This window comes from Nuphar pumila, chromosome 17 (assembly GCF_984573655.1).
Source record: "Nuphar pumila chromosome 17, dmNupPumi1.hap1.1, whole genome shotgun sequence".
NCBI lineage: Eukaryota > Viridiplantae > Streptophyta > Magnoliopsida > Nymphaeales > Nymphaeaceae > Nuphar > Nuphar pumila.
In genome coordinates this window covers 71886071-71906469 of record NC_143265.1, presented here as the reverse complement: position 1 = coordinate 71906469, position 20399 = coordinate 71886071, and the positions used below count along the sequence as shown (strand labels likewise).

The window sequence follows — 20399 nt, the reverse complement described above, 5'->3', positions numbered from 1 at the left end:
CAAGGTTCGGCCACCACCGAAGTAGAAGAAAAGGAAACTGTAGGGAGAAAAGTAATGAATGAATGAAACGTGAACAAAAAAAAATGAGTTGGCTGGGTGAAAAAAGAAGGGGATGAATGAGACGTGAATCCAAAAAAAAACTGAGTTAGTTGGGTCAGTCGTGAGTCCCAAAAACCAAAAAAAAATCTGAGTTGTCTGGGTCAGTCATGAACCCAAAAAAAAACTGACTGGGTCAGTCGTGATTCCAGAAAGAGGCGAGAAACAGACTGAGACTGACTGGGTCAGTCGTGATTCCAGAAAGAAACGAGAAACAGATGTAGGATGAAAAGAATGAGACTGATTGGGTCAGTCGTGATTCCAAAAAAGAAAAAGGAAAACAAGAACAGACGTACCTTTTTTTTTATTTTCAGACTTTAGAAGAGGAAATAGAGGAGAAAAGGATCTTCAGACGTGCCTTTTTTATTCAATCCCAGTTTCAGCTGAAGCGTGGCTCTGATACCATGTTAGTTTTGCAACCTGCAGTTCGTTCCACGCTAGAGAGCTGCGAAACAGAGAGAGAGAGAGAAAGGGAGAGAGAGAGGTTTGGAAAAAACCGATACCCAGCTGCTTATGGGTCGGCTGCTGTGTATTCCTTTATGTTAACATGTGATTACAAACAAAAATAGGGTACTAGAATACCCTTTTTACAATAATCAATATTACATAATGCCATTAATGAAGAATTGGGTGTCACGGGTCTGGATCTTCAGATCCATGACCCGTAACCAGAGAAAACACTTCTTTTCAGGGGGGAGGGGACCCCCTGCCCATGAGAGGCGACGACAAGGAGCACCGAGGTGTCAACAAGAAAATCTAGAGGAAATTCAGAAAGACCATGTGCCCTTGAGAGGTACTCTGTAGAATCAGAACCCGAGGTGTCAACAAGAAAATCTACTAAGATCTCAAAAATTCCTGAGAAATTTGTGTCATATAAATCTTTTTCGCCAAAATTTCAAGCCTTTATAGCCTTAATTCACTCCTATGAAGAACCTCCCAGTTATGCAATAGCCAAAACCCAACCAGAATGAGTAAAAGCCATACAAGTAGAATTAGAAGCCTTAGAAAAGGCAAACACTTGGACTATACAAGAAACCTATTGGTTGTCGATGGGTTTACAAAGTAAAGACTAAAAGTGATGGCAGTCTTGAACGGTTTAAGGCTAGATTAGTTGTCAAAGGCTACACTCAAGAATATGGAATAGATTATAAGGAAACCTTTGCTCCAATAGCCAGAATGACCACAGTTAGAATTCTAATTGCCCTTGCCTCTATAAAGCAATGATTCATATATCAAATGGATGTTAAGAATGTGTTCCTAAATGGTAGTTTAACTGAAGAAGTATACATGGATTCACCACCAGGAATTGATGTTCCTAAAGGAAAAACTCTTCGTCTAAATAAAGCCTTGTATGGACTTAAACAAGCTCTGAAGGCTTGGTATGATAAATTTATCAAGGTGATGCTTGATTTTGGTTTTCAATCTTGTCTTACTGACACTGCTTTGTTTGTTAAGAATTCTAATACAGGTATCATTATCCTCCTTCTCTATGTCGACGATATGATCATCACTGGCAGTGACAAACAGGGAGTGTGCAATATTAATAAATTTTTCAAAACTCACTTTGAAATGAGTGATTTGGGTTTCTTAAAGTACTTTCTTGGTATAGAAGTTGTTTATTCTTCTAAAGGATATTTGCTAACACAATCTAAATTTGCTTTGAATATTGTTGTCAGGTCAGGTATTTCAGATGAAAGACATATGGACACTCCAGAAGTTGTAAATGTCAAGATGAAGAGTGGTGATGAAGAACCTCTTGAAAACTCAACTCCGTATAGACAACTCGTCGGGGCTTTGTCATACCTTTCCATTACAAGACCTGACATTGCACATGTCCATACAACCAGTCAATTTCAACATGCTTCAACCTCTGTTCATATGGGAGCAGTTTTGCGAATTATCAGATACATTAAAAATTCTATATCTCGGGGTCTATTTTTGTTTGCTTCTAATCTCAAGCTTCTTGCTTATACTGATGCAGATTGGGGAGGTGATCCGAATGATCGTCATTCAACGACAGGTTTTTGTCTTCGTGGAGGAATCGTTGATCTCATGGAGATGTAAGAAGCAACAGAAAGTATCCCTTTCATCAACAGAGGTTGAATACAGAGCAATGGCTACTACAACTATGGAAGTAATCTGGCTTCGACGACTGCTTTCCGACATGGGAGTTGAAAGTTCAGAAGCATCCGACATGTGTTGTGACAACAAAAGCTCTATCTACATTGCAACCAATCGGACGTTCCATGCACGTACCAAGCATATAGAAATGGATTGTCATTATGTTCGGGAGGAATTCTTGTGCGGCACCATCAATCTTCCCTATGTTGCTTCTGAATACCAGCTGGCCGATTTCTAGGTTTGTGTCTTATGAGTCTTTTTCGCCACATTTTAGAACTTGTTTATTAGTCATTCACTCCTTTTATGAACCATCTCACTATAATGATACTTAACAATATGCACATTGGAATGAAGCAATGGAACATGAACTAAATGCTCTTATGAAAGCCCAAATCTGGGAAGTTCTAGATCCTCCTCAGAGAAAGAAACCCATAGGATGTAGATGGGTCTTTAAGGTAAAAACGAAAAGTGATGGATCGTTAGAAAGATATAAAGCTAGATTGGTAGCTAAAGGATATGCTCAAGATTATGGGGCAGATTATGATGAGACATTCGCCCCAGTTGCTCGAATGACAAGTATCTGAACTCTTATTGTGATTGCTTCTATCAAAAAATGGCATATTTATCAACTTGACGTTAAAAATGCCTTTTTGAATGAAGATCTTAGTGAAGAGGTTTATATGGATCCTCCTCCTGGTATGAGTTTAAATGGAAAGGTTTTGAAACTAAAGAAAGCTTTGTATGGTCTTAAAGAAGCTCCCAAGGCTTGGTATGACAGGTTTAGTAATGTATTGATCAATTTGAGTTTTGTTTCATGTTATACTGACATTGTTTTCTTTGTTAAGAAAATAGGTGATTCTATTGTAATTTTACTTCTTTATGTTGATGATATGATCATTACTGGAAGTGACAAAGATGGAGTAGACGTCCTTAAATCTATGTTAAAGAAAACTTTTGATATGTCTAACCTGGGTTTTCTGAGATATTTTTTAGGTATTGAGGTGGCTTATTCACAACGAGGATATATTTTATCTCAAATGAAGCTGGCAGCAGATATTTGTGCCAAGTTCGGGATTTCAGATGATAAGAAAGTAGAGACTTCTGAAGTTATAAATGTCAAATTAAGGCTTCAAGATGGTGTTCTACTTGATGATCTCACTCCTTATCGTCAATTTATTGGATCACTTATTTATCTATCACCCGACCAGATATCGCGCATGCAGTTCATTCAGTAAGCAAGTTTCAGCATGCCCCTACGACAGTTCATATGGCAGTTGTCATGAGAATTGGGCGATATATCAAGAATAGCATCTCAAAAGGGCTTTTCTTATCCTCTTCTTCTTTAGATTTAACTGCTTATACTGATGCAGATTGGGAAGGTAATCCCAATGATCGTATCTCAACTACTGGTTTTTGCATTTTCTTAGGTGATTCGCTTATTTCATGGAAGTGCAGGAAGCAGCAAAATGTATCATTGTCATCAACAAAAGCTGAATATAGTGTCATGGCGACTACAACTATGAAAATTGTTTGGCTTAGAAGTATCTTTTGCGATATGAGGATTGTCATTTCAACTCCTTCTAAGATGTGTTGTGACAACAAAAGTGTGATCTACATTGCAAGCAATCATACATTCCATGAGCGTACCAAGCATATTGAAATGGATTGTCACTATGTTCGAGATGAATACCTCAAAGGGACTATTACATTGCCTTATGTTACATCAGAATATCAGCTAGCCGATTTCTTCACCAAAGCTCTTCCAACTCCTCGTTTTATGTTTCTTCTTAGCAAACTTTCGGTTTTTTCCTCATAAAGTTTGATGAGGGGTGTTAAAATATATACATATATATACACACGTGTGTATATATATATATATACTATTCTGTGTATTTATACCAAAATACCCGATAGGGGTATTTTGGTCTTTTCATAAGCATTTTTTAGGATCTTAGTTTTTCCCTTTTTATTTTTCTCTTTTATTTTTTTATTTTTCTTTCTTTTGGGACCATTGGGGACCCCACTTAGTGAGACGTTGGGGCTCCCCAACGTTCACTAAGGGGAGCCCCAATGGCCCCTTTATGCCTTCTCCCTTGTATAAATAGGGGTCTCCCCCTCTCTCGTTTGTAAGTTCTCTCCTCTATTTCTTCTTGAATAATATTCTTTTGTCTTTCGGCTTTTGTTCCATTGAGGGTTTTATGTGATTTGCAGATTAAGTGCTTGTGTTATTTGGTTCATTATTGAACCATTTCTTATCTCCGCACATCTCATTACACTATGCAAGCAATCAAAGAGTATGTCATTGAAGGTCTTTCCACTAGGAAATGGAAGAGATAGAATACAAGGCACCAAAAGAGATATGGTACAGTCCCAAAATCCTTTTTGACACAATGACAGAATGGCAAGGTCAAGAATCCATAAATTCATTCTGTAGCCATGCTAGTATTTCTCACCATTAACAGATAATGAGGGATTATCACAATAATCACCTAGAGCATTTGACAGCAAAGAGAAAAGAAGTGACTTGATAGTAATAGAAACCTACATCAATAGAAGCCTACATCGGTTCCACAACACTAAATCCAATAGACAAGAAAGATGCAACAATACTCAACCAACACTAAACACAGCTTGCAATCAAATGAGACAAAAAGGTGAGGCCATTTTATACATGATCGACCTTTCCAGAGACATAGCAGATAAAACACCCATAGGGTACTGAAATCAATTTTGACAATATAATGGTGAAATTCAAACAAATTGAAGAAGCAACCTTCATTAGTCATTGAGTCCATCATGGTCATGAACCGCTTGATCCTTGCTTGGCTTTCTTTTTCACGCCCCTTTGGCATTAATTCTGAACTAAATCCAGGTATCATAGAGAAAACCTGCAAGGCAGCAAAAAATCCAGAACTTAGAAATGAAAGAAGTCCGAGGGAAGGTACTGCTTGGGAATGTGTGAACAAAAGGCTGCATGCAGCCAACAAGCACCCTGTAATGAAATCAAGCGGAAAGCGAAATCATAATGTGCATAAGCACAAGAACAAGTCCTAGAAGGGACAATACACAAGCCAATCAATGGCAAATACATGAGATCATAAGAGGGGCTAAAGAGCATACACAAAAAACGTAAAAAATAATAATCTTTATTGAGATAGAATGCTTAGGAAAGCATTAGCCAACAAGAGGGAGTTTTAATCCATTTATATAGACATTACAAAGGGCCATATAATCATTGGGATGCACCCAACGGCTATAAATATAGCCGTTAGGGAGATCCCAACTACTATATTGGACAAAGTCCAATATTCCCTCATATAAGAGGGGAAAGACAAAAGATATAAAAAATGAACAAAGACAAACTGCCCCAAATGGGCAGTACTTATTACATATGTACAAATGACTAAAAATGCCCCTACATGGGCAAAACCTATTACAATAATAAAACAGTTAAAAAAATATAATATATACATATATATATATATATATATTTTAACACACCCAACCAAATTTGTGCAATTTTTGGACTCAATCAACATTGACATGGCTAACTTTGTTCAATTGTTGGATTCAGTCAAATGTTGACTTTGATCAACTTTATCCAGTCTTTTAGGATTCAATCATGCAGTTAAATAGCCCCAGACTGCATTCATCTAATTTTCTGGACATTGTTAACATTGATTGGCCAATACTGTTCAATCTTTGGACTCAGTCAGTGTTAATTTTGTTCAATTTTGCCCAAGTTTTTTTAGTCTAGGTTTTAAGACAACCTTTAACATATGGCCTTCCCTATTTACTTTTTTACTGTTTAGTAATTTATAGATTAATATATGTTGCTGACTTGGTTCATACAACAACAACAACAACTACGCCTTCATCCCAAAACAATTGGGGTCAGCGATATGAACCAAAAAGAAATTCATTTTGGGTCTTCCACATGAATCCTTTTCCTCCAATCATGTGAGCGGGCGCGCGCGTGTGTTTGTGTGTGTGTGTGAGTGTGTGTGTGTTGTGAGTGTGTTGTGTGTGCACATGTGCATGTGACAACTGACAAGTCACTGCTGCCATTTTCAAGTAAAATCCAAACCACATGGATGGGTTTATCACGGTTCATTCAGTACAAACTATGTCACAGGGATTCGGCTAGGAGGGTGCCGCACCCGCGTCGACACGACTCGACGCGGGTGCGGATGCGGCCAACCCGATCCTGGGTGCGTTGACCGCACCCAGGATCATTAAGGTCCATGCGGGTGCGGATGCGGCCAACCCGATCCTGGGTGCGTTGACCGCACCCAGGATCATTAAGGTCCATTTTTTAAAAAAAAAAAATTTTGCCCAAATGGGCTTCGAAATTTTTTTAAAAAAAAATTATGCAGCTGACAGGATCATTAAGGTCCATTAATACTATTTTGCAGCTGTCAGCAGCTGTCAGCAGCAGCTGTTCTGACAGCTGCAAAATAAAAAAAATCCCCCGACCCCCTTTATATATATATATATATATATATTACATTTTTTCCCCTGCCGCACCCCCGCACCCGGGTTTTTTGGAAGTGCCGAATCCCCGCACCCGCACCCGCACCCATGTGACATAGAGTACAAATCATGTTTCACATCTAGAACTAGATGTGAAAAGCCCTTTTGTTCACGGCTTAATTTTGTTGCAATTTGGACCATTCATGTTTCTCATTCTTTAAAATACATTTATATTCAAATTTATTGATCCAAAGCATGTTCTAAACTAAATGTACCATAATAATCCATATACAAGGTCAGATTTATTTAAAAATGCATTAGTATGATTTTACTCGTTCTTTCAAAATTTGTAGTATATATCCACACTAGAGATACACACACACACAGTCTGCTCCCATCATTTTAAAACTCATGTCAAACCCTTCATATTATTGTTACCCCTCTCCTACTGATGCCACACAAACACATTATTTTAAATCAAATACAAAGTAGTAACAAAACCCACTAACAGAGGAGGATGAACAAAATGCACAAGAATGGAGCTGAATCCATTGAAAGAAGTGGCTAACAAGGAAGACAAACATCATCAATATAAAAATTAAATTAAAAGAATAATTATCAAATGATCATTATCATCTTTTTTTTCTTTTGGTAGGCAAGCATAGCAGCTAAATCCAAAAAGCATTGTTTCTCAAGGTGGAAAGAGAAAATATAAAACCTTATCAAATTATAGTATTTCCCGTTTGTTCATATATTACTTGAATAAGATTCAACAAATCAGCCTAATTTTTTTGACCTCATCCACGTTGGTCACTTGTTGATTGTTCCCCCCCATATGTGGTTCGAAAGTGCAAAACGTGGCACTTCTGAAATGCTAGGGGAAGCATTGTTTTAAAATGGGAAGCGAGCTTCCTCATTGATGGGGAGTGTGCTTCCCCGTAACGGGGAGCATGCTTCCCAATAATGACTATTTTTCCTTTAAAAAATTAAAAAAATAAAAAGAAAACCTTTTTTTAAGGCTATAGTGGTCATTTGCCATTATAAAAGGGAAAGTTGAAACCCTTTTCGTCTCTCTCTCTCTCTCTCTCTCTCTCTCTCTCTCTCTCTCTCTCTCTCTCTCTCTCTCTCTCTCTCTCTCTCTCTCCGGGGACCATCAGGCAAACCTCAGCTCCGACGACTTCTGGAGACCTCCAGCTTTGGCGATCATGGTTGTTTTCAGGTACTCTCTCTCTCTCTCTCTCTCTCTCTCTCTCTCTCTCTCTCTCTCTCTCTTTGTATCTCACTCTTTCTCTGTCTGACTCATGCATTGTCGTTAATTACGTGTGAAAAATTGCTTTATGATTGTTATAGTTAATATTGTTTTCTGTTTTAGTTTTTCATGTGCTTTGTTACATCATAGGTTGACTGAAAATGGCTGTTTTTTTGTTTTTGTTTTATATTATTTATGTATTTATGGTAACTTGTTTTTGTTGATAAATGCATTCGCAATTGTGAGTCGGTTATTGTTAATGGTTCAATCTCTCAAGGTAACATTTTTTTTCCTCAATCTGATTGTATATCATGCGTTTTTGTTTTAATCTCCATGGCATTGTTTGTAACTATAATATGTATATCCTTTTGGTACATGATGAGCATTGCAAGATCTTTTTTATTGATTGTGACCTATAGTGGGTGGGTTTCTACTTGCCTAGATTTCCAAGTGTCCTCAGATATTGTGAAATTAAATTATATTTTTTAGTGCTTAAATGCATTTTGTGCATTTAAAAATTTAACCATATCTCCATGCAATCTTTTAGTTTATTAATTTTTCTCTTGCAAATATCACAACCTCAAATAACAAGTCATTTGATTCATTTCTTGAAAAATGTATGTTTCTTAATCAAATTTATAAGATTTCTTGATGTATTATTTGTTAAATGCTTGCATTCGGATGCATTTCTTAAATGCTTGCAACAAGAATATGAATTATGATTTTTTCTTAATGTATTATTTATTAATTGCTTGCAACAAGATGCATTTGTTAAATGATTGCAACTTGCAACTGAAATATGAATTATGATTTTTCTTGATGTATTATTTATTAAATGCTTGTAACAGAATGCATTTCTTAAATGGTTACAACATGAATATGAATTATATATTTTTTTGATGTATTATTTATTAAATGATTGCAACATGATGCATTTGGTAGATGGTTGCCTTGCATACATGATTCAGTTTTGAGATTAATAGATCAACTTTAATGTTATCTAGTCATGTTTTATTTTGTCAATAATAATAAAAATCTTATATTTTGATATATTAGAAAAATATACATTTTTGCTTCTCTTTCGATTCTTAATCGCTTCCCTCTTTGTTTCCCCTTCGAATCCTTGTTCGCTTCCCGTTCTCTTCCTAGGTTGCTTCTGGTTTGCTTCCTACGTCGCTTCCAGTTCGCTTCTCTTCTCGCTTCCGAGACGGTTCCTGGTTCACTTCTAAGTCGCTTCCCACTTCTCTCTCTCTAAAATTTTAAAGTGTCTCGCTTCCTAAATCGCTTCCCGCTCCCGCTTCCCCAACTGGCAACTCTGGGAAGGACTAGTTGCCCCAACCTATTGGCCAGGATGATTCCCAAATCAACATTTACAAGACAGAGAAAAAGAAAACATTTTTTTTCTTCAACATCCCCTTCTCTTGTTATAGTATATAAAAATGGCAATGTCTTAACATAGTCTATCAACCCTGTAAAATAAATCAATCAACCTATGTCACACAAACACTTCACTTAGAATGTGTATCCCGTGTTGACACAACACGACACTCGGACACACTAGAACACTTCATGGACACAATCAAACCAGTGTTGGGTAGTCACATTGCTTCATTAACCTTATCTATTCATTTGTATTTTTTTCTTCTAAAATTTGTCATCAAGTACATTACATTTCAATTTCAACCAATGTTGTGAAAAGCGTTGAGGCGTAGCGAGGTGCTCTACCAAAAACTGAGGCGAGGCATAAGCCTCGAGGCGTAAAGTGTAAGACTCATTTTTTTTTAAACTTAAAAAAAACAATAAATAAATACAAATAAATAAAAAAAATGCTTTATTGATGACGCAACAAACAATAAGAAATAGAAAATCTAAAATAAATACTAAAAAATATGAGATTAACATGTAAAAGTAACTGAGAAACTGATCGTAAAGCGTAAGCCTCAAATTTCCTTTTGAAAACTTAAAAAAACTATAAAAAATATCTAAAAATACAAATAAATAAAAAAATGCTTTATTGATGAAGCAACAAGCAATAAGAAATAGAAAATCTAAAATAAAATACTAAAAATCTAAAATAAATACTAAAAAATATGAGAGATTAACATGAAACTGATTATATAACTTAGAAAAAAACTAAGGATTAAACTATAAAAAAAATCTAAAATACAAATAAATAAATAAAATGCTTTATTGATGAAGCAACAAGCAATAAGAAATAGAAAATCTAAAATAAATACTAAAAAATCTAAAATAAATACTAAAAAATGCTTTATTGATGAAGCATGCCTTAGGCCGATGCCTTGAGGTGCAGAGGGCCTCGCCTCAAGGCGAGGCACACCTTTTGTGCCTCAAGGCGCGCTTTTAACAACACTGATATATATATATATATATATATATATATATATATATATATATATATATATATATATATATATATATATATATCCAAGCCTGTGTATGGTCGTGTCACTGTCCTTTTTAATAATTGTCGTGTTGTACCAAACGTATCCACATCGTGTCCCGTTCATGTGGCCAAGTCAACTCATACTTTCTTAGCCATCAAAGTACGAACATTGCAATGCTGAACAAGATTATTCAAGAATATGAAAAACAGCTTCATAAATTCTCCATCTAACCCAGAGTTACTAGAAGCTTCTTAGATAGGTGGGAAGCCCACTTCCCGAAAACTGGCTTCCGAAACATGATGAGAATCTTGATTTTCCCACACTTCTCCTATGCTTTCCACACGCTTCATCTATTCTTCTTATATGTTCTCCGACTCTACTTTTCATGTTTTTTTATGTGTTTTCTCTCACGCTTCTCACTCACTTCCATGTGCTTTCTCTAAATTGGTAGGTATCATTTTTAGATTTTATTAAAAATTTAATTCTTACACAAAACTCATGAAATTTAAGAATAGTAACTTTTATTTTAGTTTTTTTGTGCTCCATTTTGATTCCTATTCAATTCTTATATTGTTTTTTTTTATTCCTCATTTCATGCTTCCTATACATTTAGAATACATCGCTTCTTGCTTCCACTTCCTGTATCGTTTCCCGCTTCCGCTTCCTAGTCTGGCAACCTTGATCTAACCCCACATTTTTCATTGCTCCACCCAGAAACATTGAAAATACCTTCAAAATACTCATGTACTTATCCTCACAGAGCAGTATGCTTCTGAGCTTCCACACTGAACCAGCAAAGAGCTACAAGTTGAAGGTATGGATCATGCCTATTTACATTTACAGTGTGATATATGGTGCCATTAAGGGGTCCGACGCAATAGCTGAATCAGTAGAATGGCACTATGTTGGCTGAGGGGTCTTGGGTTCGAGTTCCAGAAAGATCTATCCCCAGGCTTGGCTATGAGAAAAGGGAAATTGTGGAGCCATAAGAATTCAATGACATAATAAATGATCAATTAAATGAAGCAAACGAAAGGAGCAAGAGGAGGGACATCAAGTAGAAGAGGCAGGACAGATATCGGCTTGCATGTCTGGAAGAGTTAATTCATTCACATATCCAAAATATGTACAATTCCAACTTATGCATATCAAGCCAGTTTGCAAGCAATTATAAACATGCAAACCCGAGCTTAACGCACTACAGAAAAATCTTGAAGATAACAAATGATTCTTAGGAAGGCAGACTTGGAAGTTTGAACCAAGGCAAGTTATCTGTCTCTCCCCAACACCTGGACAACTACTTACAAAAATGCACCTGAATCTATTTCTGAATGAATCAACTAAAACACTGCCAATCTTGTTGGTTTAGTGAAAAGAGACCCTGACATCCCTTGGGCTAGGTTCTCCATCAAATGGAAAAAAAAGGAGCTGAATATACATTATAACCCAATTTATGACACAAACCCAATATGAAACAAAAGCAGAGATATGGGAGGGAACACCTTGAACATAGACAAGTATCAATGGGGAACAGTCAACAACACTTATAGCAGTGAAGGATCAGAAATGCATTTTTTGGAAGTTTTGAATGCTCAAAAAGAGTGGGGGAAAAGATTGATAATGTACAACAAGAGTATCTTTAGTGGCTCATGAATAGAAACTTCCTACTTCCCTGCAAATTTAATAATTGGAATTCCACACCCATCATATTATTAAATCTAGATTTCTAAAATCAAAATTCCAATAACTATTTGGAGGCTTAGGTTTTAATGCTTTGCCATGTCTGATAGAAGCCAATGTCCATATAACATGGGCTTATGTCAGGCAGACTCAATTAAAGAAACAGAAGCGAAGAAGAATGTTAATCTAAGCTTCAACAGCAATAGAAAAATTCAACCAATGCTTTAATGCAAGGTTGTATGTATCATATCGTAACCCGTATCGGTCGGGCCCAAAATAAGATATGTATCGTATCGTAAAAATTGTAAATTTTGAAAAAAAAAATCAGAAAAAAAATTAGCAAAAATTCTAAAAAATCATAACACATGTTGAATTGCACAACATACAACCAGAAAATCACATATGAAGCATTTATGTCTCTATGAGTTGCATGAGACATCATCAAACATCAACTATCTCACAAGAACAATGCAAAATATTAAATATCTTGCAATTAAGAACATGCCACAAGACTCATACTTTCATATTACATAAACAAAAATATTATGGCTAGTTGCACTCGATTTTCAATCGGTTTCACTCATTACTTGAGTGCCTCATTGCCATGCCGGATCATTTGATGCCATCTTTGTTGGAGGACTGTGGAGCCTGATTTCTACCTTGATATAAATCTCTAATTTTCGTGGATCCAACTTTTACTTTAGCAAACCGCAAAAGCTCTCTCCCTTGCACACGAATCGGCCCCCAAATCGCTCTCACGAGTCCTAAGGTGCATGGATACCTCTCTAATGGCTTCTACACAAATAAGGGAGTCGGCCCTCAATATTAGCATGAGGCCGGATCTGGATTAAGATCCAGATCAGTGTTAGACACCATGCTGGGACGTGTTGTTTATTATTATATTTTTCTTCTTGACCTAAATGCCCCTCCTTAGTATTCTTTGTATCATATGTAAATGGGGGTATTTTCAGTATGTAACTTATCCACAGGTCAATATAAAAGAAAAACAAGAGGCACGGTTTCCCAAATTGAGAATCGTATGTTTTCAGCCCCATATGTTGTTGTTTTCTTTTCATTCTGAAGGGAACTCAGAAACCCTAATTCTAACATGGTATCAAACCCATGATCCAGAGCAGGACCGGTACATCTTTGTGACCCTCAAGATCTGATTTTCCTTTCCTGAGGTAATCATCTATTCTCTTCAAGTTCTCCTTCAAAGTTTCTTCAAATCAGACCTTTCTCAAATATGTGTTTATTTCCTCTCGTTATTCTTGATTCCCATAAATATTACTTGATTTTTCCTCTCTTGAATTCTTGGGTCACGTTCTTCTCAAAAAAAAAATGTGCTTGGATCTTTATCTTCCTAACATGTTCCTCTCTCAAAACGTGCTTGGGTCACGTTTTTCTCTAAATAAAAAAATGTGTTTGGTATTATTGCTTCCTACTCTTTTTCTTTCTGATCGAATCTAATTCCTTTGCATCACACGATATTTGATATATGACTATGGTGCGATTACAACCCACAATATTGATATGTTGGTTTGCTGAAAAATATTCTTGGTGATTACTGGTAATCGTTGAGTTCTTGTTTAATCTGATCTCAAAAAAAATTTTGTGGTTTATCGTGTGACGTTGTCTTTGCTTATTATCGTTTCATGCACGTGATTTGTCATGTGATATCATCTTTTTCATTATCATCTGAACTCGAAGTTTTATCATTTGTGCCCATGGTTTTATCGTTTCATACCCACGGTTTATCGTTTGGCATTGTTTCTTTTCATTTATTTCTCATGGATCCAAATTCTTCTCAAGGATCTAATTCCGCTAATTTTCTTAGTCAATTGATCTCTTAAAAACTCAATAACTCCAACTTCCTTACCTGAAAAAGGCAAATCATTCCTTTTATTAGGAGCCAGGATCTTGATGGTCACCTAGATGGATCACTACCTGCTCCATCTGAGTTTCTTGTACAGAAAGTTAAAGATGACAAAGGGGTTGTCACTTTTCGTAATCCAGATTACACCATCTAGATGAAGAAGGATCAGGGTTTAGTTACATACCTATGTCACATGGACTCGGCTCCAAGGTCGATGCACCCGCGTCGACACGCACCGACACGGGTGCGGCTCAGACTCGGTCAACCCAACCCTGGGTGCGGTCAATGAACCCAGGGTCATTTTGGTCCATTTTTTAGAAAAAAAAAATAAAATTCTGAGCTACAGAATTTTAAAAAAAAATCCCTGAATCAGGCTTCACAACTTATCACCTGTCCCCTAATGGGCACAACTTTGACCGAGTCTTATATATATATATATATATATATATATATATATATAACCGAGTCCCTGTGTCCAAAATTTTTGAAATTGCGCCGCACCCGCACCCATGTGACATAGTTACATACATTACTTCCACTATATCTCAGGAGGTATTAGTAGGAATACCAGATAACTGCAACACCATGGTGTTATGAAATACATTGGTGCAGACTTACTCTCATATTTCAAAAGCTAAGGTTATTTACCTGAAAAAAGAATTTAAGATGTTGAAAAAATAAGCTTTCATGTCTATTATAGAGTACTTCAATAAAATCAAGTCCATCACAAATCAGTTAGCATTGATTGGATGCGAAGTTTTTGAGAAAGACAAGATTCAACAAGCCTTAGTTGGTTTGGGACCCGAATTTCATGTGTCGTCAACTACCCTTCAATACACTGCGACTGTTTGTAGTTTTGATGATCTGAAGGCCAAACCTCTTAACTATAAGATGTCATTAAAGGGAATGTCAAACACAAAAAGAGCTGAAGCAAATTCACATGATGTGTTGGTTACAGGAACATTTTCTAATCGTGGACGTGGTAGAGACAGAGGTTTTTATTAGGGAGGATGTAGAATACTTCTTACTCCCAGTAGACCCCTTTTCGCAAAAAGAAGTACTTCCAACAACAATATCCCTACGTGTTATATCTGCAAAAACAAATGTCATGTAAAAGCAAAATGGTGGTTCAAGGATAATCCGAGATATAATCCTGAAACGCAGGGTAAACCTCTGTCTAGTGATCAAGGGTAGAACAAGGGACAGAATGGTCCTGACAAAGAAATTCTTTTGGCTGCACCTTCGGGGCTGAGTTTTAAACAAAATGATCACGGTGTTTGGTATGTGGATGGGGCTTTCAGTCATGTCACAAGTGATGCAAGTAAATTCTCTAAATTAATTCCTTATTCTGGTAAAAATAACACTTACTAGAGATGGTATACGCCATCCCATCACACACCTGGAAATATTCTCATTCCTCTGTCTAAATTTCATCACATTCAGTTGTTTAATGTGTTGTGTTCTCCTAACATTAAAAAGAATATAGTCTCTGTTTATAAACTTTTCGATGACACCTATTCCTATATTGAATTTACTCCATCTTCTGTGTATGTTAAGAATCTTCAAACGAAGAAGACGTTCGCTAAAGGAGAAAGATGTGGCAACATGTACCTCTTCAAAGAAGATTCCTTGAATGCCCAAGCTAAATTGCATAGTCGTTCGAAGCCTAAGTCCTTTGCATGTGTCTTTAATATTTCAGAGTCTGATCAGTCAAGTGTGTGGCATAGTAAGTTAGGCCATTACGGTAAATGTTGCCTAAATTTGTCTTGAATCAAGAGTCTAGTGATAGTTTATGTCCTAGTTGTCAAGTTTGCAAAAGTCATGTACTTCCATTCAATTCATATAATAAAAAGGCTTTGAAACCATTTGAAATTATTCATTCTGATGTATGGGGACCATCTCCACTTGTTTCGTTTTTTGGTAGTAAATATTATGTTTCATTCATTGATGATTATTCTCGTTACTCTTGGATATTCTTTTTGAAACATAAGTCTGAATTTTTTGGTGTGTTTCAATAATTTTGTGCCTACGTTCGTACCAAAGTTGTCAGTCAGGAAAGTGGAGCAGGAAGCGAGAAACTTCCAAAATTTTAGGAAACGGGAAGCGTGGGACAACTTAGAAGCGAACCAAGAATCGTCTCGAAAGCGAGAAGAGAAGTAAACCGGAAGCAACCTAGGAAGCGAACTGGAAGCGACCTAGGAAGCGAGGTGGAAGCGAAAAAGCAAAAAAAAAAAAAAAAAACAAGAAGAAAGAACAAAAAAAGAAAAAAAGAAGAGGAAGTGAGCTTCCCATATAAGGGAAGCGCGCTTCTTAATTTTTTTTTTTTGGCTTCTTAGCACGTTTCGAAAGCACCACATTTCGTGCTTTCGAAACGCACTTCGGAAAAGCGCGCTTCCTCAAGTCCTATGGTGCTTTCGGTAACTCTGGTTCGTACCCAATTCTCCTTGAACATTCTAAATTTTCAATGTGATGGTGGTGGTGAATACTCATAAAAAGAATTTTTTGAATTTTTACAGAATAATGAGATTAATCGAAGAGTTTCATGCCCGCGAACACCTCAGCAAAATAGCATGGATGAAAGGAAGCACCACCATATTGTGGAGAGTTTGATGTCCATGATACATGCAAATGAATTAAGAGTGTTTGGCTGTGTATGTTATGTTCATGTTGACAGTCAACTCAGAAACAAACTTCAGGATAAGGCTTATATATGTTGCATTGTTGGACATGTTGATGACTACAAAGGTTATAGATGCTACAATCTTAAGACAAAAAGGACCAAAATCTCTCGAAATGTTGTATTTGATGAGTGTAATTTTTCTAATGATAAGTGCAGCAATCATGTCTTGCAGGACAGTAACAATATTAAAGTATATTGCCTTGGTTGAATGATGGTTTATTTTCAGTTATGGATAACAGACTACAACAGCCAAATTCCAACTTTGATCAAGTCCTTGACAGTGAATTAGAGAATGCCTCACATGAGTTCAATATAGAATATGATTCTAACAATGTACCAATAATTTTAGGCAGATTTAAAGAAGGGTGCGTCTACACAAGATGCAATCAGAGTCAACAACAACTAATCTCGAGTGACCAACAACCATCGTCATATCAAGGGAGTCAACTTGAGCCATTGAGAAGGTCAAGTAGGGTGAGACATCCGATTGAAAGATGGGTAAAACAACAACAACAACTACGCTTTCATCCCAAAACAATTGGGGTCGGCAATATGAACCAAAAAAGAAAATCATTCTGGGTCTTCCACTCTGGGTAAGTTATAAAAATTTTAGCATAGATTTTCAATGTTTTCTCACTCAGATTGAGAGGCAACAAGAACCCAAAATGTTTCAGCATGCAGTGTAGTCAAATAGGTAGATAGAAGTGATGAATGAAGAAATGGAGGCTTTACATGAATGTCAGACTTGGGAGATAGTGAAAAGACCGCCTGATAAAAATGTAGTTGGCTCAAAATGGGTGTATAAATAAAATACAGACCTGATGGTTCCATTAAGAGGTACAAAGCCAGGTTGGTAGCAAAAGGGTTCACACAGGAGTATGGAGATGATTATGATTAAGTCAACTAGATGTGAAGAATGCATTTCTGCATGGGCATCTTAAGGAAGAAGTTTATATGGAGCAGCCACCAGAGTATAGTGAGGATGATTCAAAGGCTTATGTTTGTAAATTAATGAGCCATTTATTGGTTGAAGCAAACTTTGAGATCTAGGTTTGAAAGTTTTTCTATTGTTATTCAAGGATATAGTTTTATTTGTTCCCCTCTAGACCACTCACTCTTCATTTATAAAGGTAACAATTTTATTGCTTTATTTCTTATCTATGTTGATGATATAATTGTTACTAGCTACCATGACTGAACACATTGAGAAGGTAAAAGTTTGCCTAAATAAACAGTTTAAGATGAAGGATCTTGGTCTATTAATATTTTTTCTTTGTATAGGGGTAGATCGAAAGGATGATTCCCACATCCTTACATAACATAAATTCACGATGGATCTCCTTAATAAAATACGGATGAAGGAATGCAAACTGGCTACAACACATGTTCCTATCCATCAAAGATTGGGTGCTAGTGAAGGGATTATATCATGACCCAACAGAGTTCAGAAGTGTGGTTGGAATGTTACAATATCTTACATTCGCTCGTCCGGACATTGTATTTGATGTCAATCAGGTGTCGCAATTTATGCATCAGCCTAGGTTGTCACACATGAAGGTTGTGAAGAGAATCCTAAGACATTTAAAGGGGACTGCAGGAGATGGTTTGTTTTACAGAAAAAGAACGGGATATGAAGATATGATGATCATGGCATATTCATATGCTGACTAGGCTGGTGATCCTGATGGAATAAGATCTGTTTTTAGATATTGTGTTTTTGTTAAAAGCTATGTCACATGGGTGCGGGTGCGGGTGCGGGTGCGGATGCGGCACTTCCAAAAAACCCGGGTGCGGCAAAAAAAATTTAAAAAAAAATAATATATATATATAAAGAGAGAGAGAAGGGGGGTCCGAGGGTTCCCCCCGGCGCAGTGAGGAGTCCTTGCAGATGCCCATATCGAAAGCTTCCCAAGAGAAGAGGTGGGGGCTTCTTATTGCTTTGTGGGCACTTGTTGCCTCTTCTGGTCCTTTAATACAAGTGGTTTCGCCGTTTATTAGGAGCCACGAGTCAAACTTTAAAAAAAAAAGGAGAAAATGGCAAACATGAATTTTCTACTTTCACGAATCTAGCGATTCCAACTTCCTAAACCCATCACGGCCTTTATTTTTCACCACAATTCTCAAGAACTCGTTTGGAAAAAAAGTGACAAGTCCCATGAAGCACAGATGTACCTGCTTATGAGAATCGGATCTGAAACTTTCTACCAAAACTAATTAACTGGATTCAGGTCGATCGAACATCTGACCCGATTGGGAAGAAAAGAAACACCTCAAGCCTCTCATTGGTCAAAATTTGGCTGACATGAATTGAATAGTCAATAGTGCAATTGATTCATTGGTCAAAATTTGGCTGACATATTATTTTACCGGGTATAATTCGGGTCTGGTTCATGTAAATCAATTGAACCCGGATCTATACCTGGTATAATCATCATAAGTAGACAATGGCTCGTCCATAATCATATGGCTAGGCTTTGGATAAACGAGGTTGGAATTTAAACTTTGATCATAAAAAAAAATTGAAATTAATCGAGAAATAAATTTAGGTGTACATCATACTGACAAAAGTTTAAAACGAGAAATTATTGCATGTGTTTTCCCGGTGAATTTTGAATAATTTTTTTAATCTCACGTTCTTTTAGTCAAAATCACCACCAGCAGTAATTAAACTAATACTTAAAACATATAAGGCTAAATTGGAAAAGAAAAAACCAAGCTATATACCATATTAAAGGCTTTACTCGAAAACACTCAATCAAAGTAATTGAGTTCCACTTCCCAAGGCTTCTAATTTTGATCATTTTTTCTTTTCTTAATGAGTTACTACTTTCCAAAGTTAGTTTTATGGAAAACCATCTAAACCAACAATTAATTAGCCTAAAATATTGCACATTACTTAATGCATATTAATTAACTCTGATTTCTAAAAAGTTTAATTCCATATTGGACATAGCAATTTTCTGCTACATAACAAGTAGAAAGCGATATTTTCAGCATATCACGATTTTAGCGTTAATGCTTTCAAGAGCGATTATTATTTCTTTTTTTTTAAATTCCGCAGCCCATTTCATAGGGCAAAATTTATTTTTTTTAAATCCAAAAAATGGACCGAAATGACCCTAGGTGCGGTCAACGCACCCAGGGTCAGGTTGACCGCACCCAGTGTCGCACCCGCACCCGCGTCGAGTCCCATCGATGCAGGTGCGACACCCTGCTAGCCGAATCCCTGTGACATAGGTTAAAAGGAATCTTGTCTCATGGAGTAGTAGACAGCAAAAGGTTGTAGCAACGTTAAATACGGAAGCAGAATATCATTCCATGGCTGTTGTTACTGCAGAAGTGACTTGGATCAAACCAGAGTTGCCAGTCAAGGAAGCGGGAGTGGGAAACTATTCAGGAAGCGGGAAGTGAGGCACTTTCAAAATTTTAAGAAGCGAGAAGCGTGGGATGACTTAGAATCAAGCAAGAATCGTCTCGAAAGCGACCTTGGAAGCGGAACCGAAAGTGACTTAGGAAGCGAGGGGGAAGCGAAAAAAGAGAAAAAAATAAAAATAAAAATAAAATTATAAAAATTTTAAAAAAGAGGGGGAAGCGCGCTTTCCCTAAATTAGGAAGAGCGCTTCCCAACACATTTTGCACTTTCGAAACACGCTTCGGGGAAGCGCGCTTCTGATAACTCTGGATCAAACACATGTATGATTTGGAAAAAGTTGTTCTCAAATCACTATTGTTATGTGACAATCAAAAGGCTATCAATATTTCGGTAAATCCTATACAGCATAGGAAGACAAAACATATTGAAATTGATCAACACTTCAT

The 20399-nt window shown here is 36.7% G+C and overlaps 1 protein-coding gene across 1 annotated transcript in view; it reads right to left on the bottom strand.

Moving 5' to 3' along the window:
• The window catches only part of LOC149812181 (signal recognition particle subunit SRP54 2-like), an 89908-nt gene that overhangs the window by 51491 nt on the left and 18018 nt on the right, over nucleotides 1–20399 (bottom strand). Inside the window, exon 9 of the mRNA XM_089993948.1 lies at nucleotides 4991–5105. Coding sequence (XP_089850074.1) covers nucleotides 4991–5105 — 115 coding nt within the window. The remainder of the gene's footprint in view (nucleotides 1–4990; nucleotides 5106–20399) is intronic.